The 26314-nt window shown below is 41.6% G+C and overlaps 1 protein-coding gene across 1 annotated transcript in view; it reads left to right on the top strand.

Annotated features, from left to right (window-relative positions):
* Positions 1 to 7448: 7448 nt before the first annotated feature.
* CDH26 (cadherin 26) overlaps positions 7449 to 26314 on the top strand; it is a 53612-nt gene continuing 34746 nt past the window's right edge. Inside the window, exons 1-4 of the mRNA XM_050745552.1 lie at positions 7449 to 7530; positions 18063 to 18119; positions 19346 to 19450; positions 21272 to 21433. Of these exons, the coding sequence (XP_050601509.1) occupies positions 7462 to 7530; positions 18063 to 18119; positions 19346 to 19450; positions 21272 to 21433 (393 nt within the window). The 5' untranslated portion in view covers positions 7449 to 7461. The remainder of the gene's footprint in view (positions 7531 to 18062; positions 18120 to 19345; positions 19451 to 21271; positions 21434 to 26314) is intronic.

Genomic DNA, 26314 nt, shown 5'->3' with positions numbered 1-26314 from the left:
CCATGCCGATATCTATTGTTTCTTGAGTTTTTAATAATGGCCAGTTTTACAGGAGTAAGGTGGTATCTCACTGTGGTTTTAATTTGCATTTCCCTGATGATTGGTGATCTTCAGCACTTTTTGCACATTTTTGTTGGGCATTTGTATATCTTCTTTTGAGAACTGTCTACTCATGTCCTTTGCCTACTTCTTAATGAGATTATTTAATTTTTTCTTGCTGATTTGTTTGCGTTACTGGTAGATTCTACATACTATTCCTTTTGTCAGATGTGTAGTTTGCAAATATTTCCTCCCATTCTGGGGTTGTCTGTTTACTCTGCTGATTATTTTGCCGTGCATAAGCTTTTTAGTTCAATTAGGTTCCATTTATTTATCTTTATTTTTGTTGCATTTGCTTTTTGGGTCTCAGTCATGAATTCTTTGCCTAGGCCAATGTCTAGAAGAATTTTTCCAGTGTTGTCTTCTAGAATTTTCATTGTTTCAGGAAACTGGCAAGCCACACGTAGATCAGGAAACTGGCAAGCCACACGTAGATCAGGAAACTGGCAAGCCACACGTAGAGGAACGAAACTGGATCCCTATCTGTTACCTTATACAAAAACCAACTCAGGATGGATCAAAGACTTAAAATATAAGCGTTCGGGCTTCTTAGGTCACCTAACCACCTCATTCCATTTTCCTTATATTCAGACTCTTAGATTTTTGAACTGCAGGTGTGGAACATTCACTCTACCTTCCCTTGTCCCCTTCCTTTCACTCACTTGGTCATTTTGTCCAGGATTAGAAGAGTGTTCACCATTTGTCAGCAAGCTTTTCCTCTAAACCTATCTCTTGAGATACTCTGCCTAAATAAAGTAAGGAGAAAGAAAAAGAAGGCTTTGCTTTTCTCGTGTGGTGTTTTCGGTTTTCTAAATGCTGGAATGAAGTGCTTTTTGTTTGTAGAATTTATGTAATATTGAAATAGCTTAACAAGTTTAATTGAAGATGTTCTGATTTTTTAAAGTATGTATTTTCACCTTAACAGAACAGTTTTTGATGCAGGAAGATAAAAACAGCTGTTTAAATCTTCCCCTTTTTTTTCCTTCCCTTCTTTTTCTCCTTTCCTAAAGAAGCATAAACAATTTATGTCAGGGGTGTCTATTCTTTTGACTTCTCTGGGCCATACTGGAAGAATAATTGTCCTGGGCCACACATAAAGTGCACTAACACTAACAATAGCTATTGAGCTAAAAAAATGCAAAAAAATTTACAGTGTTTTAAGACATTTTATGAATTTGTGTTGGGCCACTTTTAAAGCTATCCTGGGCCACAGGTTGAACAAGCTTGATTTACAAACATAAATGATAGAAGAAAGAGCCTGTGATTCATACCATTGGTATGATTAGCACTGGAATATACTTGCAAAAAGTGAAAACACCTTCAATATGTTATATCTGGCAGTGTTTTTGTTTGTTTTTCTAATTGCGTATCTGCAACTACATATTAGTTGAAAAAATTGGGGTAAGAGATTAAAATCTCTCCAAGGTAATTTTCTGGCCAGCTCTCAGTGACTGACAACATACTAAAACCTAAGAAACTGCACTCTCAAATCAACCCATGTGATTAATAATCAGAATTGAAAAACAAAATTCTTAGTCCTTGAAAAAAAAAAACCCAGAAACACAAATGATAAATTATTTTATTCGAATGTGAAGTCTAATGAACTTCAGCTCTTAATATATGTGACAAGCTATTGGGGTACAACTAGAGATACACTATCCAGTATTGGGTAAAACTACACTTAAAAATAAGTGTAGTTTTGCTCACTTAAAATAACTGCACTTAAAAATAAGTGTAGTGTAGCTCACTTGATAATGATGAATGCTTCATGAGGGCACCCCTACCTGGCTTGGGCTTCTGCTTGGACAGTGGTCTGGCTGGTCAGGCCCCATGCCCAGCTGAAAGGAAGGGAACCGAGGTGGACAGCAGGACTGAGGGAAGATGACAAGCACACCCAACTCTACCTGCATTTGGCATTTCCCGTATGGGTCAAGTAAACCCCAGAGAAGTAAAGTGCTGGTGGAGTTTTCCTTGATGGAGTCAAATTCACCTTTCTGGTTTTTTCCCAATATGGCATTATAAAATTTTTCAGGCCAGGCAGAGTGGCTTACACCTGTAATCCCAGCACTTTAGGAGGCCGAGACAGGTGGATCACCTGAGGTCAAGAGTTTGAGACCAGCCAAGCCAACACGGTGAAACCCCGTCTCTACTAAAAATACAAAAATTAACAGGGCCTGACAGCACACGCCTGTAATCCCAGCGACTCAGGAGGTTGAGGCAGGAGAATCGCTTGAACCCGGAAGGCAAAGGTTACAGTGAGCCGAGATTACGCCATTGCACTCCAGCCTGGGGGCAGAGTGAGATTCTGTCTCAAAAAAAAAAAAAAAAAAAAAAAATTCAAGCATACAGGAAAGTGGAAAGAGCTTCACAGCTTCGCATGCCTACTCTCACAACCAGACAGTTGCCACCTAGCTCTGTCTGCTCCATCTGTCCCTCTAGCCACCTAGCAGTCCCAGCTATGGCCTATTCCAGGCATCGGAATCCCTCCAGCTTCTGCCTGCCGTGCTCACCCTCCAGGGCCTCCACTCTGGGTAGCTGTTTTATATTTTATTATTATTATTATTATTATTTGAGACAGAGTTTTGCTCTTGTTGCCCAGGATGGAGTGCAATGGCTTGATCTCGGCTCACTGCAACCACCACCTGCTGGGTTCAAGCGATTCTCCTACCTCAGCCTCCCACGTAGCTGGCCATGTGTCACCACACCTGGCTAATTTTTTTGTATTTTTAGTAGTGGCAGGGGTTCACCATGTTGGCCAGGCTGGTCTCGAACTCCTGAATTCAGGTGATCCACCTGCCTCAGCCTCCCAAAGTGCTGGGATTACAGGCATGAGCCACTGCGCCCGGCCCTGTTTTATATTTTGTTAATAGCTATCACGTCTACAGCAGAGTTGAAGCTACTTCACCACTACTGGAAGCAGAACTCTTCCCTGATTATTTTAAAAACCCTTCTCAAGAGTGTTCTGAGAAATTAAACTTTTCTTGTAACTATGAAGAAACACGACCTTGAATTCAGAAGTATTTGGCTGGAAAATGATTTTTGTGTTAGTGAACGTAGAAAGGTCTTGACTCAGGGGACATATAAGCATGAGCCATTTTATTCTTCTTTAATCTGAGCCTTCACCCAAACCATTTCAATCCCTCAGTTACAACTGGGGTTCATCATTACCCAGTCACATCAGTCAGTAAAACCAGTCCAGCTTAAAACTTCAATGTCAGCCTTGATGGAAATCTAATCTCTTCCGTCCGCCCTGGGTGGGCTGGACTCCCGGGTGGGTGTGTTGGCAGGGGAGGCTTGGGCAGCCCCTCCTAACCTTCCAACCCAGCACTGAGATCCTAGGGCATGGTGGTGCTTTGCCATCAGGACACCTCTGCTCCCTCCCTCTTCCAGGCTCTGCCTCCCCCAGCGTTGGTGACAGAAAGACAGACTAAAGGGAGAGCCTAAGGCCTGTCCTCCATAACAGGCCACTCTCGCAGCCTTTCGCTGCGGCTGGCTCACCTCTGCGGAGGTGGCATCGAATGCCAGCCTTCTCGCCTCCCAAGCCAGGAAAGAAGGCTCAAGCCCAGCGCTTTACTTCTCTGGTGTTTACTTGATCCATATGGAAAATGCCAAACGTAGGCAGAGTCAGGTGCATTTGCTATCTTCCCTCAGTCCCACTTGTCCACCTCAGTTCCCTTCCTTTCAGCTGGGCATAAGGCCTGGCCAGCCAGACCACTGTCCACGCAGAAATCCAAGCCGGGTGGAGATGTCCTCATGATGCAATCATCATTATTAAAAAAAGAACAGTGAGAACTGGAGGTGGCTGGAGGCACCCCTCGAAAAGATAAGAAGGTTGACCCTGGGTAGGTAATTGTAGCTCACACCTCCCTTGCAATCATAAGTAACTTTTATCTCATGAGCAATCTCAATTCTTCACTTGTTAGCTTACAGGGAGCTAGGAGCTGCCACCATGTGGCTATAAAATATTACTGTACTTCCAAGTACACAGAAAGGAGCGCTAGACTATTGTCACTATGATCACATGCTCAGAATAGAAAGGGAATGGGGACATCTTCTAGCTGAGGCTCACCCAAGATGTGTGGCAGGTGATGCCCAGAATGGGGACATCTTCTAGTTCAGGCTCACCCAAGATGTGTGGCAGGTGATGCCCAGAATCACCAGCTGAGTTCCAGGCCCCATGGCCTACCCAAGAAGGGTTACCGTGTGGGGAACTGGCATTCTGCTCAGTTATTTTAAATGCTTGAGAATGTTGAAAACTTGGTTGTTTCTAATATATTACCAATTGCTATGGTGTTTTTTGTTTGTTTGTTTGTTTGTTTTGAGATGGAGTTTCACTCTTGTTGCCTAGGCTGGAGTGCAGTGATGTGATCTTGGCTCACTGCAACTTGCTCACTGCAACTTCCGCCTCTCGGGTTCAAGGGATTCCCCTGCCTCAGACTCCCGAGTAGCTGGGATTACAGGTGCCTGTCACCACGCCCGGCTAATTTTAAAATACCAATTATTTTTAAAGTTAAAATGAATGTGAAAGTGGAATCCTTCACTGTTGTCCCCCAGCTCCTCCCAGACTAGACCTTTGTGAGGCTAACGCCTTTCTAGCAAGAATGTTTCAGTCCCCAGAGCTATTCTAGCAGCAGGGGGTGCTCAACTGATGTGGTTTTTCCCCAAATATTTAACATGGTTTAGCTAACCTGACTTATATATTCTAAATTAGTGCTTCTGACTTAATCAGTTTTTTAAAAATAAGCTATCCTTATAGAAATATCCACTTTGAAAATAGGCACAAGGTATTCAGTTTCTCTTTATGTATAGGAAATATCTATAGACTTTAAAGTTGTATTTATTACTCTTTTCAATAATAAGCTATTAATTTCAATGAAAATAAGCTATTCAAATTAAAATATTCAGCAGCATCTCAGAGATATGAATGTTCAGTTAAGCAAAGAAAGTTTTTTTTTAACTGGGAGATTTTTATATTTTATTTTTGATGTTTTTTTATTTTTTAATTTTTAATTTTATTTTTCCATCAGTTATTGGGGTACAGGTTGCATTTGGTTACATGAGTAAGTTCTTTAGTGGTGATTTGTGAGATTTTGGTGCACCCATCACCCAAGCAGTATACCCTGCACCATGTTTGTTGTCTTTTATTGCTCATCCTCCTCCCATTCTTCCCCCCAAGTCCCCAAAGTCCATTGTATTATTCTTACGCCTTCGTGTCCTCATAGCTTAGCTCCCACAAATCAGTGAGAATATATGATGTTTGGTTTTCCATTCCTGAGTTACTTCATTTAGAATAATAGTCTCCAATCTCATCCAGGTCACTGCAAATGCTGTTAATTCATTCCTTTTTATGGCTGAGTAGTATTCTATCATATATATATGTATATACACATTTTCTTTATCCACTAGTTGATTGATGGGCGTTTGGGTTGGTTCCACAATTTTGCAATTGTGAATTTTGCTGCTATAAACATGTGTGTGCAAGTATCTTTTTTGAATAATGACTTCTTTTCCTCTGGAAAGATACCCAGTAGTGGGATTGCTGGATCAAATGGTAGATCTACTTTTAGTTCTTTAAGGAATCTCCACACTGTTTTCCATAGCAGCTGTACTAGTTTACATTCCCACCAGCAGTGTAGAAGTGTTCCCTGATTGTCACATCCACACCAACAACTGCTGTTTTTTTAATTATGGTCATTTTTGCAGGAGTACGGTGGTATCGCATTGTGGTTTTGATTTGCATTTCGCCGATCATTAGTGATGGTGAGCATTTTTTCATATGTTTCTTGGCCATTTGTGTATCTTCTTTTGAGAATTGTCTATGCATGTCTTTAGCCCACTTTTTGATGGGACTGTTTTTTTCTTACTGATTTATTTGAGTTCATTGTAGATTCTGGATATTCATCCTTTATCAGATGTATAGATTGTGAAGATTTTCTCTTTTTTTTTTTTTTTTGAGACAGAGTCTCGCACCGTCGCCCAGACTGGAGTGCAGTGGCGCGATCTCGGCTCACTGCAAGCTCCGCCTCCTGGGTTCACGCCATTCTCCTGCCTCAGCCTCCCGAGTAGCTGGGACTACAGGCACCTGCCACCACGCCCGGCTAATTTTTTTGTATTTTTAGTAGCGATGGGGTTTCACCTTGTTAGCCAGGATGGTCTTGATCTCCTAACCTTGTGATCCGTCCGCCTCGGCCTCCCAAAGTGCTGGGATTATAGGCGTGAGCCACTGCACCCCGCCTTGTGAAGATTTTCTCCTGCTCTGTGGATTGTCTGTTTACTCTGCTGACTATTCCTTTTGCAGTGCAAAAGCTCTTTAGTTTAATTAGGTCCCGGCTATTTATCTTTGTTTTTATTGCATTTGTGTTTTGGTTCTTAGTCATGAAATCCTTGCCTAAGCCAATATCTAAAATAAGCAAAGAAAGTTTACCTTTTATTTTATCTGTTTACTACTTTAAACAAGGTAATGTGATAAAAAGGTCATGTTAAGGTAATCAGGGTTAATGTATCACAGATTGTGTTTTAAAACTTGCTTATTGCAACCTTAAGTATTGGTATAATAGAATCTCAAATTGTCTTTTTCAGAATTCTAATACAAAGACTCCCAGGTTGCCACAGAGATCCCTGCCCACAGGGAGGCTCTTTCCCATCTCTCCTCCCTCCCACTTTAATTCCAAACTCAAAAAGGCAGATTAATCTAAGCTTAAAAGAGGTTTTAGTAGAAATAATTTGCAAACCCCAGAGCCCTGGGATATTGTTGGAATAACGATTTTTAGTGCTTTGGAAAGTAAAAGTTGTTTTTTTCTTTTCTTTCATTCTTCCTCATCCCTTCCCCTTAATAAAGTTATCATTCTTGCGGTCATTTTCTAGTTTGTTTGTTTGTTTCAAGAGGATGGGGGTTATAGAAAAGAGTCACTAACGTATCCTCCTATAGAAAGAGATGATTGGGCCTTCTACTTGGAAACTAGAACAAACAAGGAAACAAAGAAATAAATAATTCTACCTTCCAATAGGTGCTGGTTTCACTTCCCCTGGCTGAGCTGTTGTTCCTGAGGTCAGACCCCAGCCAGTCTTTTGTGTACGTGCAGGACCATGGTGGCTTCAGTTCCTACCCCACCCTTCCTAGGAACTCTACTTGTGGCAAACGGATGTTCGAGCTTACAAGTCCACCCTCCCCACTCTGATAAATGCAAGAAAAGCTGAGAAGGGAGGAGCAAGTTGGGATGAAAGTGTCTGGGCCAAAGTGACCTGGAAACCACTGGAGAAGAAGCTGCTGACTGAGAAGGAGGTGTGTGGCTCCGGCGGGATCCCCAGCTTGGAGGACTGGTTAGCAGCTGCACGTTCTGAGTCTGTCTTGGGTATTCCCATATGGCCATGAGATCCGGGAGTCACCCCTTGCTGCTGCTGCTTCTAGGGCTGCTGCTGTGGCTGCTGCAGGTAAGCTGGTGAGCTGAGCCTGGAGCCTAGTGCTCAGGTGCAGGGAACTGAAAGCAAAGTGCAAGCTGGCCCTGCCCCTTCTAGAAGGGAGGTGAGAGGGACTGAGTGTGACCTGCTGGGACCCAGGGCTGGCTGTCTTGAGAATGGCTTAGGTAGCAGGGGCTCTGGATTTATATAAAGGGAAGTTAAGGGTCCTAGGCTGTTTGGGGCAACAGTGGGAGCAGGAGAAGGGACTTGTTTAAAACTAATTTATATAGCTCACACTATTTTTAGTGAGATTATTTACATCAACACACACAAGTTCTTTCTTTGTTTCTTTCTCCTTTTGTTGACACAGGGTCTGGCTTCATCATCCAGGCTGGAGTGCGGTGGCATGATCAAGGCTCACTGCAGCCTTAACCTCCCAGGCTCAGGTGGTCCTTCCACCTCAGCCTCACGAGTAGCTGGGACTACAGTCACTCACCACCATGCCTGGCTAATTTCTGTATTTTTTATAGAGATGGATTTTCACCATGTTGCCTAGGCTGGTCTCGAACTCCTAAGCTCAAATGATTCATTTGCCTTGGCCTTCCAAAGTGCTGGGATTATAGGCATGAGCCACCTCACCCACTCAACACACAATTTTTTTTTTGTTTGTTTTTTGAGACAGAGTCTCATCATCCAGGCTACAGTGCGTGGCGACATCTCAGTGCACTGCAACCTCTTCCTGCCAGGTTCAAGCAATCCTCCTGGCTCAGCCTCCCAAGTAGCTGGGACTACGGGCGCATGCCACCATGCCCGGCTAGTTTTTGTATTTTTATTAGAGACAGGGTTTCACCATGTTGACCAGGCTGGTCTTAAACTCCTGACCTCAGGTGATCTGCCCACCTCAGCCTCCCAAAGTGCTAGGATGACAGGAGTGAGACACTGTGCCCTGCCAATTTTTATAATGATACTTCTGTTCACACTTTACATAAGATTGCGGAAATCTCAGTTGTCTGTATCCAAGGCAATTTGAGCAAACCCACGGGGATGGGAGGGCTAAATCCACTGCCCCCAGTTGCCACTGTTTAAGGAATACAAGCTACTGGAGTCAGGATTCGAAACCTATGGGCTTGCTCTGTTTGTACTTAGAGTGGACATGTGCTTGCTGGTTAGGATCTGCTTCGTTGGCTTTCTGCAGCTAGGGAGAGGGAATCATTTCTTCCTTTGAGTATCAGCCGAGGGCGGGAAGCAGCACAGTGGTTGGTAACTGTGAGCTCCGGACTGGGCTGCTTGGCGTCCTGACCTAGGCTCCTTCCCGGCCAGCTGGGGACCTGGGCCAGCTTAACTTTGGTCCTTACCTTGGATCAAGTTGAACTCACCTATGGAGCTTCAAGGGATCTCAGTGCCTGGGTTTTGCCCCCGAAGGTTCAGGTTAAGCTGATCTGGGAGTGTGCTGGGTGTCAGGATTTTTAACATAACCTTGTTAAGTCTATTTCTCTTCACCTGAAAACAGAGCTAATAATTGAATTTATCTGAGCCAGTGGTTGTGACAATGAATGAGGAAATGCGTAAAAGCCCTTGGTACTGCGAAAGTTGTCAGAATTAAAATGGAGTTCCTTATATTAAAACACACACACACACACAGGCACAAAGCCTGATATATAGACACAAAGAAGGTTATGCAAAGGGGGTTCTCACATTTGTAGGCTTGATAACTAAAACTATCACAAAAACTGCACAAATAACAACTTTGCACAAAGGCCATTAAAACCTTACACAAAAAACACTTTTTTGAAGAAATCTTCCCAGCAACTTTTTGTGCAACCTCAGACCGGTGTCACCCTTGCTATTGATCTTTGTAGCCAATGACAATTATTTCAAAACAATGATATAATCCTTTTTATTTTTCCCTTTGAAAACCTTTATCTTCCTCTACCGCCCTGACTCTGCACATCGTTTACCATGGCACACATATTCCCATGGCAATATCCTTTCCCAGATAAACGTCATCTTCTCTTAGAGAATCAATCTCTACTATTAGGTTCACAGTTCAGTAAGGGCCCAGTCAATGTGCTCTTATGTCTGTGTCTTTCTGTTTTTCTCATCACAGTGAAAATGGTTGGCTATGTTCACGGAGAGCTCATGCTAAAACTATTTACTGGATACCTGCTTTGGGCCAGGCACTGGGAATACACCAATAAACAAAATAGGGGGAAAACCCTGTCTGAAAGTGGATAACTTGTTTGATACCAGTTGCTTGAGGTTTGGAGAATTTTCTTGGTCACATTTTGCCATGTCAAGAGCTAAGAGTTTCCTTAGTCAGACAGCACATTAATTTGATCTCCAATACTTTGTAGAAGTCCTTTTTAATAGCCCATGTTTGCATGGATTTGAATATAGTCCAAATCAAATCCTGTCCCCATCCTTCCCTCGCTCCTGCTCCTACCCACAATGAGTCTCATCAGGAAACAGACCTGAATTCTCTTCCCTCTGGCATATGAGTGCAGCGCCAAAACAAATGAATTGACTTCTGAGGGTGTGTCAGGTGGGGTGGGCAGTGGTGATGGGACTGTGGATTTTACTTCAGTTACTGATGACAGCGGCTTTATGTGGATTCCCGGGAATCAAGGCAGATGAAGAGAACATGATTCAATAGATATAAGAAGTTTTTAGCAATCCAAATGCTGGACCTTTAACTCGCAAAGAGCTTTACACCTGGCAGGTGCTCAATAACTGTCCAATTGGCTATAAGTAACATTCCATTCCATTCCTTTACATCCCCGCCCCCCGAATTGGCTTATTGCCATCTGTGACATCTATAAGAGATACCTACGTCCCCCTGTTCAGCTCTCCATATTTACAAGCTGATACCATTTCTGCTGGAGCGCTATTGTGTCCACGGTAGTTTTCCTCTGAAATCCCCACACCCTTTCTTTGTCATTTGGACATGAAGCCAAATCACCAAGTCAGGATTCTGTTCTGCTGGCTTATGTCTTTGTTCCAGGTTCAGTGACAAGTAATGGCAAGCCAAGGAAGAGGAGTTTATTCCCCTTTCGTCATTTCCAAGCCTGAGAGCTCATATGTCCTCACCTTTGGGCTGTGGCAGGCTTCAAAGACCAGAGAGGAAGGAAGTTTTAAGAGAATGAAACTGTACAGTGAGAAAAGCCACTTACGATTTTTTGTTGGTGGTGGTGGTGGCGTTGTTACCAATCTGGGAAATTCTGAATTGAGTTACCTTTTAATAAATCGTTAGCATTTATGCTTTTACTGAATTATTCTTTTGGCCCTTCATTTAAGGCCAACAGAGTGAGGGGTTGCAGAAGGTGAGGATAGTGTGGTCAGAGGTGAAGCTGAGAGGGTCAGCAGGGGACAGAGCAGGTTGGATTCTGTCCTAAGAGAAGTAAAAACCCTGGGGGAAAAGGGGTGTGAGATCTGTGCTTTTAAAGATCACTCAAGCCTCTGTGCAGAGAATGTGTTAGGAACGTATATTAGTGTCCTCAGACTGCTGAAACAATGAACCACAAACTGGTACATTGGCTTAAAATAGGATAAATGTACTCTTTTGCCGTTCTAGAGGCCAGAAGTCTGAAATCAAGGTGTCAGCAGGGCCAAACTCTGTCCGAAACTGGGAGGACACTCCCTGGCCTCTCCCCAGCTTCTGGTGGGTTGCTGGCAATCCCAGCTATTTCTTGGCTTGCAGCTACTTCACTCTAGTCTCTGCCCCTGTCATGACATGGCATCCTCTTTTTGTGTCTGTGTTTTCCTATCAAGACACTGCTCACTAGATTAGGGCCCACTCTAACCCAGTGTGACTTCATCTTAACTGTAATTCAGTTAAGAATTACATCTGCAAATAGCCTGTTTCCAAATAAGGTCCCGTTCACAGGTACTGAGGATTAGGTCTTCAATATATGCTTTTAGGGACACAATTCAACCCACCACAGAAGGATGGAATGAACAGGAGAGACCAATCCTGTGGGTTCTCAAGGTGGTGGAAACTTTAGCTGTTTGGGGTGGAGACAGAGAAGAGCTGGCCTTAGGAAGTGAACTTGACAGAACTTGGAGGTGGGGATGAAAGAAGCAGAGGCATCAAGGATGACCTTTGGAATGAGTAGGTAAGTGTCTTTTGTGGTTAGAGAGCCCCTAAGATGGGCAGGTTTGTGAGAATACAAGTATGCTATCAGTCTGGAACATGTAGGATTTGAGTTGCTTGTGGGAGATGCCAGTGGAAATGTTGCCTAGAGACTTGAATAGGAAAAAGAGGAGATAGTTATGTAGCCTTTGCCATCCTGAGCACTTTGCATGTGAGTGTTGTATGTTAAAAGGAATAATAATAGTACCTTCATGATTGGGCTGTTGTGAGGATCAAATACATACATTCACTTATACATTTACATATGTAGGGGGTGTGCATGTGTGTGCACAGATGAGGAAATGCAGACTCCAGAGCATAAATTACCTGCCCCAAACCACATAGTTGGTGAGGGGTAGATAGGATTTTTTTGTGGGGGAAGGGTCTCACTCTGCCGCCCAGGCTGGAGTGCAGTGGCATGATCTCCACTCACTGCAACCGCCACCTCCTGGACTCATGCGATCCTTCCACCTCAGCCTCCCGAGTAGCTGGAACTACATCACGGGCCACCATGCCCGGCTAATTTTTATATATTTTGTAGAGACAGGGTTTTGCCATGTTGCCCATAGAACAGGATTTAAACTCAGGTCTTCTAAACTTACAAATCCACATGCTTAACCAATACTTTATACTACCTGCATTGGCCTCTAGTCACATATGGCAATTTAAGTTAATTAAAATTAAGCAAAATTTAAAATTCAGTTCTACACTAGCACTAGCCACATTTTAGGGGCCCAATTAGCCACATGTGGCTAGGGTCTACCACACTGGCCAGTACAGCAGGGACATTCTCATATTCACAGAGATTTTCCCAGGACTGCTCTGCTCTAGAGCCCAGAATACAGATATTGGGTACAGATTCAAAGAATCTCTAGAGGAATCTCTCATAGGAAATTCTGTGATTTCTAGGATCCAAATTCTCCCTGAATGAAAGCTTAAGAGGCTTTTCTCATTGTCCAAAAACAAACAAACAAAAAAGAGACTTTCCTAACTGTCCGATTTCATTCTTTTAAAACCTCTCTCCTCTCTGGTCTTTCAAGCCTGCCCCAGCCCCAAGCTGAGGCCTCATCGGCTGTCAGGACTGGAAATGACCGAAGAGGGAAGAAAGACTCCTTTCCTATGGCTTCTCATTACTTGTCACTGAATCTGGGACAAAGACATAAACCTGCAGAACAGAGTCCTGGATCCAAATTCTGCTGATTTTTAGGACCCGAATTCTGCTTAAATAAAAGCTTGCATTTAAAAATGAAATATTTCCAAGCATTTTGGGAAAGAATTATTTCTATCTAGACCTCTTAGCTGTTTAGTATCCTGTATAGTTACAGATTACATCTTCATTCATTCAGAGAATTTTCTCCCAAAAGATGCCATGGCTGCTCAGCCAGGCCAGCCTGAATGATGTTGGTTACATGCCCCAGGTCCAGAGCCATCTGTCAAATCACGTGCAGGGTGGACCATGCAATCGTATGTCTTCCTGGCCCCCTCTGATAACGTGGTTTGGTGGACATGGTAGCTGAGGGAACAAGCAACTAGAAAGAACCGCCCCCCACCCCACCCCAGGCCCACCGCACTGCATTCTAGCAAGCATTATGCAAATCTTCGGAAAGATTTTCTCTGTGGACAGACTGCCTAAAATTGGCACGGATGAGAAATATAATAAGAGCACTTATAAAATCATTACAGAAAATATAACAATTTCCATTTTCCTGCATCACCCAGATGAGAGATCTCAAGTTAATTTCTAAGGCTTGCATAAAGAGAGGAGAAATGAAACACACACAACGATGTGAAATTTAAGGCATCTCCGGCAAAGTACAAGCATCCACCATTTCAAACCTCTTTTTGAACACTTCAGCCAGCTCTTACATGACTGTCAACTGTGCCGTTTATGTGTTATCATAATAAAATGAATTTACAGAACTTCAGTGTTGAAAGAGCACTTAAAGACACCTTGTCTCATACCCTCAATTTACAGAAAGGGAAACTGAGGCCCAGAGGGAACAAGAAACCTCAATATATTCCTTGTTAATAACCTTGGCCACCTGGAAATACACCTGTTTCAGAAACAGAATTAATTTCTTTATCTTTTACAAAAACTACAATTTTCTCCATTTAAAAATTATACACCTGGGTAGGCCCTTAATTTAAAACTGCTGACATTAATCAAGAAGCATTCATTGTCTAAAAAATTCAGTTTGAGATTTCAGAACTCAAAGAGTTTAAACATTCTTTCCCTTCAGGTAAATACATAGAAATATAACCTGGCCAGGAAACAAATATTATCACTAGCCCTGATGCTAACAATACAGCCCAATAACATCACCCGCCCACCACCCACCATGGCCTCTTGTATTGTAATGTGAATAAGGATAAATAAGGATAGATTCTGACGAGGACGAGGCAACCAGGGTGGAGGCTCTGTCCCTGGTGATTTAGGTATCAGTCCTAGAGATTTAGCTTATGTGGGTTATACTTCCTGATACCATGGTAGATATTAAAACAGGGAAATTTTAAACATATTTCTCAATTCATTGGACATAACCATAATAAACCCATTCTATGGTAATAAAAATAGCACATATTTTGGAAAATATCCATATTTTTCCATAAATTCCATTTAGTGGAAAAAGTGGCACTATCTATATATTTTTGCAAATATTTTGAATGTCCAGCTTTAAAGAAGACAGCAGGAGTCTCCTCTCTGCTTCTGCATTCAGTCTGTTGTGAATTTGTTTGGTTGGAGTATATGAAGAAATTCTGGCCTCACGCAGATATTTGAAAACGGAGGAATATTTTAATAACCTGGAACAGAAAATTGTGAATATTTTTCTTTGATATTGCACCAAAACTCAATACACTGTAATGTCTTAACAGTTATTTACTGTGTAGAATCTGAAACCATATCAATGAATTTTCCCTACTCTGTTCCATTAAAATCCACTGGTCTCTCTTGCACTCTGGATGACTCTTTTACCTGTGTGTGATTTTAGAACATGATGTGTTGATCATTAGGAAGCTATTGGCTATTGAGTTATGCAGATATTTCCTATGTGGACATATTTCAGCCTATAAAATTAAAAAAAATTGCTATTATAATAAAAATCTTTAATATTAGGAAGCTTTCGTGCTCATATTGGCAGACACAAGTTTTCTACAATTCTGATTTTTGCTTGAAAGCTTACATTTGTCAGTGGGAGCAGATACTGTGCGTTGATTGATTTTCTTGAAGTGAAAGCCTCACTTTGCTCATGATCAAGGAACCATGTATCAAGTACCCTGGCATGAATCATCAGTTTATTGGTTGTTCTTTCAAGTAAAATGGTGTTCCACTAAAAAAAAAAAAAAAAAGTGGCCTGTTCAGCTGGAAACTCAAGCAATCACTCAAGTACTTTTCTTTGACATAAACGTTCTGCCTTGATGTGCAGCAGCAGTGCTTTGTACGTACTTCCCACCCACTCACAAAGAGTATTTAAAAGATGTGCGCTCAAGTGTCGCCATTTAAAACTATTTATTTATTTATTTATTTATTTTTTTTTTTTCGAGACGGAGTCTGGCTCTGTCGCTCAGGCTGGAGTGCAGTGGCCGGATCTCAGCTCACTGCAAGCTCCGCCTCCCGGGTTCACGCCATTCTCCTGCCTCAGCCTCCCGCGTAGCTGGGACTACAGGCGCCCGCCACCTCGCCCGGCTAATTTTTTTTTTTTGTATTTTTTAGTAGAGACGGGGTTTCACTGGGTTATCCAGGATGGTCTCGATCTCCTGACCTCATGATCCGCCCGTCTCGGCCTCCCAAAGTGCTGGGATTACAGGCTTGAGCCACCGCGCCCGGCCGTTATTTATTATTTTCTTTGAGATGGAGTCTCGCTCTGTCACCCAGGCTGGAGTGCAGTGGCACGATCTGGGCTCACTGCAAACTCTGCCTACCAGATTCAGGCCATTCTCCTGCCTCAGCCTCCCGAGTAGCTGGAACTACAGGCGCCCGCCACCACGCCCGGCTAATTTTTTGCATTTTTTAGTAGAGATTGGGTTTCACCGTGTTAGTCAGGATGGTCTTGATCTCCTGATCTCATGATCTGCCCGCTCGGCCTCCCAAGGTGCTGGGATTACAGGCGTGAACTACCGCGCCAGGCCTAGAACAATTAATATTGTTTTTACTACTTCATCAGTTCTCAAGCAATTATAGTAATTGAGTAAATTACTGGGAGTTTGGTACCACTGCCTTCATTTGTGTTGAGGCATCAGCAATTTTACCCACCAATGTTATTGTTTTGCACCATCAGTGCAAATGTCAGTCAGCGAAATAGGCAAACAATGCCTTAGTGTTCTTAGGAAAGCGTTTGGCCTTGTGGACTCTCTTACAGGGCTGTGGAAACCATACTTTGAAAATTGCTGCTACAGAGAAACTTTTCACATATACATGCATGTTTATTACCATAGCATTTTTGATAATGAACTGGAACCAACCTAAATGACCATCACTAGGAGAATAGATAAATAGATTATTGCCTATTCATATGGTGAAATGCTCTACAGCAATGAAAATGAATGAACTAGAACTGTAGGTGTTAACACACATATCCTCCCCCAAAATGAAAAATCGATGATAAGTAAAAAAACAAAATAAGTTATGGGATGATGCTTACTGTGAACCATTATTTAAAAGTCCAATCTAAAACCACAAAAACTACACACTGTTATGAATATATAGCTATATCTATGCACACAGATATATAGTGAAGGTTTAAAAACATGCATTGAAATGCTAAATATAATTTAGGATGAGAGTTACTTCTGAGGAAAAAGTGAGATGAGGGAGGGGTACACAGGAAGTTTCCATTTTATCTGTAACAATTTACATCTCAACACTTCGAAGCAAATAGGGTAAAAGTATTAAGGTTTAATAGAACTAGGTGATGGGCGTCATTATGCCATTCTCTATTTCTTTCTGTATGCTTAAAGCATTTTGCTATCAAATTTTCTTTTAAATAGGAAGACTGTATAACAAGAAAAGGTTTTATTAAAAACGTTTCATTTTTTTAAAGACAGACTTTCCCATTTTATATTAATTAGCAAGAATCTTAGTGCTAAATTGAATACCCAATCTTAGTTCATGAAATTGTCTTTTTTGATAACTTTTTGTTTTGGTATAAAACTTGTAAGATTTAAGGAAAATACAAAGAATTCCAAAATACTCTGTGTGAAAATTCACCAGTTGTTTATACTTTTTGCCCCATTCGCTTTATTCTAGTCATCCTGCTTGCACACTGTCTCTCTCCCTCCCCACTCTCACACTTTCGTTTGCTGCTGGTTCTAACCATACATTGCAGGGCCTTTCCCCATCCTACATCCTTTCCTCCCTCCCTCCCTCCCTTCCTCCTTCCCTCCCTCCCTCCCTCCCTCCCTCCTTCCTTCCTTCCTTCCTTCCTTCCTTCCTTCCTTCCTTCTCTCTGTCTTTTCAGATGAAGTCTCGCTCTGTTGCCCAGGCTGCAGTGCAGTGGTGTGATCAAATCTCACTGCAACCTCCGCCTCCCAGGTTCAGGCGATTCTCCTGTCTCAGCCTCCCAAGTAATTGGGATTACAGGCGCGTGCCACCATGGCTGGCTAATTTTTGTATTTTTAGTAGAGATGGGGTTTCATATTGGTCAGGTTGGTCTCGAACTCCTGACCTCAGGTGATCCACCTGCCTTGGCCTCCCAAAATGCTGGGATTAAAAGTGTGAGCCACCATGTGGCCAACTTATCTCTTTCTATTTCAACAGTCTTGCACATGTATTTTTTGGAGGAAGGGAAAGGATTGTTGAGATACAAATTATAAATAAGTATTATCACTCTAAGTCATTATGTAAATGTAAAGTGCCATGTCTATTATATTCTTAATTATTGTAAATAATGCCTAGGAAAAAAGGGGCAAAAAAAAAGAAAAGAAAAACCCACTTAAAGCTCATCACCAATTAATATTTGGTGTTATTTTACATGTGTACATATAAATACTTCTGTGCTCATCCTGAATAAACAAGTTCTGCTGCCTGCTTTGTTAATTAACAGTAGTATTTTATAATTTTAAATGTCTCCCCACCATTGGTAATAATAAATCAGAATTCTTTTCGTTATTTCTCCTATAGTTAGAGAAGTGGTAATCATGAATTAAGATATAGAGGTGGGAGGCTGAGGCAGGAGAATGGCGTAAACCCAGGAGGCGGAGCTTGTAGTGAGCTGAGATCCGGCCACTGCACTCCAGCCTGGGCGACAGAGCGAGACTCCGTCTCAAAAAAAAAAAAAAAAAAAAAAAGATGTAGAGGTAAGAAATTCTATTTACCAAAACTAAATACAGAAGTTCTTTTTCTGTCATTTCTAATTCTAGATTTGTGCAACTCCAGGCAGTTTCCATGTGATTCTGATAAGTATATTCTCTACTAATTAACATTATTTTTATTTTTAAGGTCAGTATCGTTGACAGTGTCCAACAGGAAACAGATGATCTTACTAAGCAAACAAAGGTGAGGTTTGGAAATCAGTTTCTTAATAGATAAAATCAGTCTGTACACCTGACTTAGAGACAGAATTGCAGTTTGGAGGGCTTTAGTGCCTACCAATGTTTGGTTTGCAGAAAAGAAAATAGAACCACGTGTGGCCTTTTAGAATCTTGAGGGACTGCCAGAGAGTTGCAGATGATGCTTTTATGTCTAATTAGAATATGAGCAGCCTGCGAACATCAAAATTCAACTGTGCACCACAAGCTTGGAGGTTGTCCACATCACTTTCTTCTTTATGGAATTAGAATATATTGGACTTACTATTTTCCATTGCACCAGTCATGCACCTACCACTGTGAGGTGTTGCCATATCCTCGTGCCACGTTGTGATTATTTACTTGGTATTGTTCTTTTGGTCAATTCACTTTATCATTAAGCAATTTTTTTAAAAAAGAACTTGCATTTTTGTTGATCAAATTAATGTGGCTAGAAACCAGCTTCACTTATAATAGATGGCAACTGTGAAAATATATAATGCAAACAAAACAATGCTTTAAATTTCGTGTATTCCCTTACCTGACAAATATCTGAGCCCAAGATCTGAGTCTAAGTCACTCTCTTTCTGTTTGTGTACATGTCTGCACATTTGTTAAAAGGGGTATTCATAGACAGAGAGGCATGAAAGCTCTATCAGCACCTAATCATCAATAATTTCAGGAAGATTGAGAGATAAATGGAAGTAGGAAAACTTTCTCAACAACGGTTTGTATGTCTACCGTAAGACAGCCATTGGCACATAGCAGACAGTCATCTTTAATGCTATGTCTGGATAGCTCCTAAAATTATCTCAAGAACCATGTCAAATCATTGGGTGGCATCTGCCCCATGGTTAGAGATGACTCTACAGCTTTTTAAGAAGCTTGACTCTTAAGCTTCTTGTACTTTTTATGTTTGTTTTTAACAGTAGGCGTGTACTGTTTCTTTTTTCTAAGAATCACAGAGTGTCACAGCTATACCAGAGCTAAATCAGTACATAATTCAAAGGGCCATTGGTACTAGCTGAATATGACTCTTAAGCTTCTTAAGAAGACAGGCACTTGGATTTTCCAAGCTTAGGTGGCTGTTGTGGGGATGAGAGAATGCAGGCCAAGTGTCAGCACAGGGCCTTTACATGAAGCAAGGGTGTGATAAATCCTGGCTGTGAGCATCACTGCCATCCTTATTGTCATCATTGTCACTATAATTTCCAGGGAAAGAGCTACCAGCCTCTACGGCGATCCAAGAGAAGATGGGTTATCACCACCTTGGAGCTGGAGGAGGAAGACCCGGGACCCTTTCCCAAACTAATTGGTGAGGTGAGGTGCCTACTCTTAAGGAATGACCCCATCATGGCCTCTGAGTCAGCATGCCCCTTTGGCCAGGAAGATTAAGTCTCGAAAGGTTTTGTGCTAGTGAGGCCAGGGAGTGAAGTAGAGCATAAAGAGCACTGGCCTGGGGTTCAGGATGCCTGCGTTCTAGAACTCACTCTACTTCTACCTGGGTATGTGACTTTGAGCGAGTCACTTCTCCGTGTGAGTGTCTGATGAGAATCTCATACAGCAACAGGGTGGTTAATTCCAACTGACAGGTCTGCTTTATTTGGCCCATGCAGAGGTTTTTGTTTGTTTGTTTGTTTGTTTAAATATTATTTTAAAATAGGGAGATTGTCGACTGGGCACAGTGGCTCATACCTGTAATCCCAGCACTTTGGGAGGCAGAGGAGGGCGGATCATGAGATCAGGACATCGAGACCATCCTGGCCAACATGGTGAAATCCCATCTCTATTAAAAATACAAAAAATTAGCCGGGCATGGTGGCAGGCGCCTGTGATCCCAGCTACTCCGGAGGCTGAGGCAGGAGAATGGCATGAACCCAGGAGGCAGAGCTTGCAGTGAGCCAAGATTGCACCACTGCACTCCAGCCTGGGCGACAGAGTGAGACTCCGTCTCAAAAAAATAAAATAAAATAAATAAATAATAAATAAATAAATAAATAAATAGGGACACTGTCTTAAAAATTTTGCCCTTCTAGAGACTTTTTAAAAGTGGAAAGTTCTGGCCACATGGAACCCACATTCCCACATGACAACAATTAGGTGGGGCTTGAGTTACTCCGAATACCACAGTTTCCACCACTCCCTATTTCCTCCCTCTTGCTGAGGGCAAGCACCGCCTTGAAAAAGTCACATGGTATTGGAATGGTAGAATCTTTCCACCAGGCTCATGTTGTTTATTTCCGCTACCTTCCTGGTACCAATGGCCCTTCGAATTATGTACTGATTAAGCTCTGACATTCTGTGACATTCTGTGATTCTTAGAAAAAGGAAACAGTACATGCCTACTGTTAAAAAACAAATATAAAGAGTACAGAAAGTTTTCAAGTCTCAGTGGTTAAAAGTATATACTCCTAAGAGTCAGGGGGAGGGAGTGGGTTCATATTCCTACTGCACCACGTCCTTGCTGGGTAAGTTAGAGATTTTTTTTTTTTTTTTTTTTTTTTAAGGTTAGAGATTCTTAATGTGTCTGTACAATGAGGTCGATGATATTGCCTACATTTCAGAGATGTTTTAAAGATTAAATAGGTTAAGGCAAGCAAGGCATATTGTAGGCCCACTCATTCTAAACTCTTTCTAAATGTTAGTTGTGTGATCACTACTTCTTTTTCCTTCAAGGGATAATCAATATGAAATAAATTGGTATGTGTGGTTCCAGATATCTCTTTACAGATTTTCTGATGTGAATCTGCGTCAAAGAAATGAGATCACACTTGGTGTGTTGTTCTGCTTGCCTTTCTTGTTGAGCGATGTGTCCTGCTCATCTTTCCGTCTTTCTATGGCAGTGTAAATATATCTTTGAAGGCTACAGAGTATCCCATGCTATGTGAAGGAAGTATCACTATATTATTTTTTTCATGTCGATGAACATTTATGCTATTTCCAAATTGTCACTATTACAGACCAAACTGCAGCCAACAGTTCAACACCATTGCTCCTGCATCTCTGCCCATCTGTTTATTTCTTTGGCAGATGTGCCATTGCTGGGTATAATTTCTTAAAGATGCCATTGATTCTTAGCCTTGATACTTGACTATCATAGTGGCTTATTCTCATCCTCCTTTTCATTTTTCCTCCTTCTAGCTGTTCAATAATATGTCTGATAACATGTCGCTAATGTATCTACTCAGTGGACCTGGTGTGGATGAATATCCAGAGATTGGTTTGTTTTCTCTTGAAGATCATGAGAACGGAAGGATATATGTTCACCGCCCTGTTGATCGAGAAACGACACCGTCTTTCACGGTATCTAAAATTTGATATATTCTAAGCTTGGATTTGAAAGCTCTTGCAAGACTGTTGCATTTGGTAAGCATTATTTAAGCTGACTATGTGCCAGGTTCCGGGAGACTGAGAAATTATGCCTTGTGACAAGCTTTACGAGTATGCCTGAGACTTTTGTAATCTTGTTTTGGAGTTGTGGGCTTTGGCTTTGTAATGATTTCTGCAATCGATGTGAGCTGCTGTAAGTCTTTATTCTAATGACCAGTGTCCTAGCATGATCGGGATATCTGAAAGCACTTGGGGATAGGGTCACAGAATGTTTATAAAATGGGCTTATTTATTTATTTATTTATTTATTTATGTATTTATTTATTTTTGAGATGGAGTCTTGCTCTGTCACCCAGGCTGGAGTGCAGTGGTGCGATCTTGGCTCACTGCAAGCTCCGCCTCCTCCTCGGTTCATGCCATTCTCCTGCCTCAGCCTCCGGAGTAGTTGGGACTACTGGCGCCTGCCACCACACCCAGCTAATTTTTTGTATTTTTAGTAGAGACGGGATTTCACTATGTTAGCCAGGATGGTCTCAATCTCCTGACCTTGTGATCCCCCCACCTTGGCCTCCCAAAGTGCTGGGATTACATGCATGAGCCACCGCGCCTGGCCTAATTTATTTTTTTATGAGTGACTTCTGAAATATGGAGACAAGCCATAACAGACCCAGTGGGTGGCCCAATAACTGGTGCATGAGCAATTGCATACCTGTTGACGATGTCTTATTGTGAGTGCAGGTTTTCTTTACAATTTCATCACTGCAACACTGTGGTTTACTATGAAGTTGAAATTCAGGTTCTAAACTAGGAAAAGAAATCATAAAGAAAAAAGCCCTAAACTATGTATCACGTTACCCATCTAACATAATAGGGAGTCCTTAGGTAGTCAAAATGTGTTCTATTTTGACTTCAGTGGACTGGAGCTGTTGGGAACTGGGCTTGGTTCTCAGGCCTGCTTGGCTGTACATTTGTTCATTAACTTTTTCAGGGTGGAAAGATGTTGATTAACATTCAAGAAAAGTAATATATGAAGCTTTTCTCCAGTGATCTCAATGTACTGATATACACAATAAAAGATAAACCCTTAACTCACTAATAGGCTCTGACTCTCTAATTTTTAAATAGGTGAAAATTCTCCTAAAACTCCAATGAACATGCAAAGATGACTCTCTAGGTCTTCCTTATCCATATGAATGCATGCCTCCCTTCTGTGTAGACTTTGCAGTGTCTGTTAAAAAGAAGGAGTAGAGAGTAGTCACAAGGAGACACTGAGATAGCACTTCTCAATCTTTAATGAGCAAACAGATCACTTAGGGATCTTGGTAGAAATGCAGATTCTGTTTTAGTAGGTCAGGGTGAAGCCTGAGAGCCTGCATGTCTAGCAAGCTCCAGGTGATGCTCATGCTGCTGTCCTCGGGCTTCCATACATTGAGTAGGGAGGACGTAGTGATGGTCATAATCTGTGCAAGGATGGAGCCACACATTCAGTGCTCACTTGTTGTTGTTGCTTGTTTGCTTTTAATATTTTATTTTTTCCTTTCCTTTTATTATTATTATTATTTTTAACTTTCATTTTAAGTTCATGTACAGGTTTGTTATATAGGTAAACGTGTATAATGAGGGTTTGGTGTACAGATTATTTCATCATCCAGGTATTAAGCCTAGTACCCACTAGTTAGTTTTCCTGATCCTCTCCCTCTTCCCACCCTTCACCCTCTGAGAGATTCCAGTGTCCGTTCCCAGTGTCCCTCCATGTGTTCTCATCATTTAACTCCTATTTATAAGTGAGAACATGCAGTATTGGTTTTCTGTTCCTGTGTTAGTTTGCTAAGGATAATGGCCTCCAGCTCCATCCATGTTCCTGCAAAGGACACAGTCTCATTCTTTTTTATGGCTGCATAGTATTCCATGGCATGTATGTACCATATTTTCTTTATCCATTCTACCATTGATAGGCATTTGGGTTGATTTCATGTCTTTGCTACTGTGAATCCTGCTGCAGTGAACATACTCATGCATATGTCTTTATGGTAGAATGATTTATATTCCTTTGGGTATATACCCAGTAATAGGATTGCTGGGTTGAATAATATTTCTGTTTTTAGCTCTTTGAGGAATCACCACACTGTCTTCCACAATGGTTGAAGTAATTTACACTCCCACCAAGAGTATATACATGCTCCTTTTGTTTTTTTTGTCTGCAACCTCACCAGCATCTGTTGTTTTTTGACTTTTTAATAATGGCCATTCTGACTGGTGTGAGATGGTATCTCATTATGGTTTTGTGGTTTTAATTTTCATTTCTCTAATAATCAGTGATGTTGAGCTTTTTTTCATAAGCTTACTGGCCACAAGTATATCTTCTTTTGAAAAGTGTCTGTTTATGTCTTTTGTCCACTTTTTAATGGGTTTTTTTTCTTGTAATTTTGTTTAAGTTCCTTATAGATGCCAGATATTCGATCTTTTTCAGATGCAAAAGAAACTATCAACAGAGTAAACAGATAACCTACAGAATGGGAGAACATTTTTGCGAACGATGCTTTTAACATTTTAAATGATGTATTAAGGGTTGGCATTCATAATGTCTAATATGGGACTTTGTGTCTAAAAGCTGATAATGCTAAAGCCAAATATCTAAGAGCATTTCCTGAAACTCAAAGTTGAGTTGGAAATGCTTGGCACATCACAGATAGATCCCAGGGACCATTTAGAGCAAACAGTGACAGTGTGGGGTGGGGGGAAACACATGGCATCCCCGAGTTCTGTTATGTCAGGTTTCCAGGGCCCTATGCTTGGAGCTCCCTGGCTAGGCCAAATCCCTGTTCTGATTCCCCAAACATTGACCACAGTTGTCTTTTAATATTGATTTATGTACTTATTTGATCCGTGGCCCTCTCATTTAACTACGAACTTCCACAGGGAAAGATACAAGGTGGAGATTCTGAGGCATGTCCCAACCTTGCCCGTCACTCTCCATCTCATGACCCTGTTTTATTTTCTCCTCAACACCACTCATCACCTGAAATGTGAACTTCGTGTTTAATTCTCTGTTGATAGTTGATCTCCTCCATTAGAATGCTGGTCCATTAGAATGCAGAGAGACTCTGCCTTATTCTTGACTTTGGGGAAAGTCTGCCATTGCCCCAGGGTCAAGATCAGGGCTCCTCACATAATAGATTCTCCCTTAATCATGTTAGATGAAGGAGTAAATGAATGAGCGAGCACAGTAAAATGTAGCCTTGGCCTTGCTGGCTGTTGTGAGTTGAACTGTGCCTCCCAAAAAGAGATGTTCAAGTCCTACCCACACCTGTGACCTTATTTGGATATAGGGTCTTTATAGGTGTAATCAAGTTAAAATGAGGTCATACTGGATTAGGGTGGGCTATAACCCAGTGACCAGTATCTTTAGAACAAGAGGGAATCTTTGACACAGAGACAGATGCAGAGGAGAATGCCAGGTGAAGGTGGAGGCAGAGATTAGAGTGATGCCAAGGAATATCGAGGCTTGCTAGCAACCACCTGAAGCCAAGAGAGGCAGGGAATAGTCTCTCCCTCAGAGCTTCCAGAAGAACCAACCCTGCTGACTCCTCCATTTCAACTCTAGCCTCCAGAAGTGTAAGAGAATAAGTTTCTAGTGTAAGCCATGGAGTCTGTGGTATTTTGTTACAACAGCCACAGGAAACTAACAGCCAGGGGCTTACACACTATTTAGGAGCATATGAAATGGTCCAATGAGAAGGATTACCAACCAGGAAGGGTGGTATAAGCCATGTCCTATAAATGAGGACATATCCTAAACACTACACAAATTGAGCATCCTAGCTTAACCATCTGCTCCTGTGAGAGAATGATTATTATTGGCTTTGGCAGTCCATCAAGATAGTATGTTATTAAAAATCAAGTAAGCCTAATGTAGCAGCAAAAAGACATTCCAGCAGCACTTCTTTACTCTTGAGCATCCTGATAGGGTCTCTAAAACGAACCAAAAGCAAAATTGTGCTCAGGGAGTGTGTGGGGGAGGCCAACTTTTTATTAACTCCATGCGTCTACAAGAAAGCAGTAACACTAGTTGAGAATTACTGTAAGATTTAAGACAGAGACAGCAACAGGAAAAGTTTTAATTTTTTTCTGTGTATGGACCTTATCTATTTATATCAAAATATGCTCATTTTTGTAGAATACAAAGCTACCCCCAAAGCCATCCTTTTATATTTCTCAGAATAATTATGTGTTAATTTTTATCACCACACAGTCTAACCTATGCATTCGCGATTTGGTATTGTGCATTTGGTCCTGAAGGTGTTTCCATGTTCTCATTTGTGTGTAAGGCCATAGATCTTGTGCCTGTAATTTCAAATAGGCATATGGTGATGCATCCAGTTAACGCACTATGGTTTGTTTATCCAAAGGTATAAATCTTGAGGCTATAACAAAAGGCTGGAAACACTTTCCAAGTGCAGACAATGTCCATGACATTTCTTTTCACCATTGTAATCCGAAATCCTAGAAATTCTTAGCATCTTGCCAAAGAATAAACAGCACTTGTGTTTCTCAGGCGTCCTATGGAACTAAAGGTCTCATATGTAGCTTTAGGATAATAAATGAAATATAAAATAATAAACATGAAACACACAAGTGGTTCTTTTTTTAAATGGAAGGAGTACAGTTGGCACGGTTTTACAGCCAGAAGTCAGGGTGATTAAGGAGCAAAGAGTTGCCAGCACAGTCATAAATTATGGAGGAGAATGTAGAGATGGTGTGTGAGAAAGCCAATTTATTTGCACAAAAATTTAAAAATGTATGCTAGAGTCCCTGAAGTCCCTGAAGCGGACTAGCTCAGTAGTAGAAGCCCTG

Source organism: Macaca thibetana, chromosome 10, assembly GCF_024542745.1.
Source record: "Macaca thibetana thibetana isolate TM-01 chromosome 10, ASM2454274v1, whole genome shotgun sequence".
In the NCBI taxonomy this organism is placed as follows: Eukaryota; Metazoa; Chordata; class Mammalia; order Primates; family Cercopithecidae; genus Macaca; species Macaca thibetana.
The sequence above is the reverse complement of the archived record's forward strand: the minus strand, read 5'-3'. Positions and strand labels throughout refer to the sequence as shown.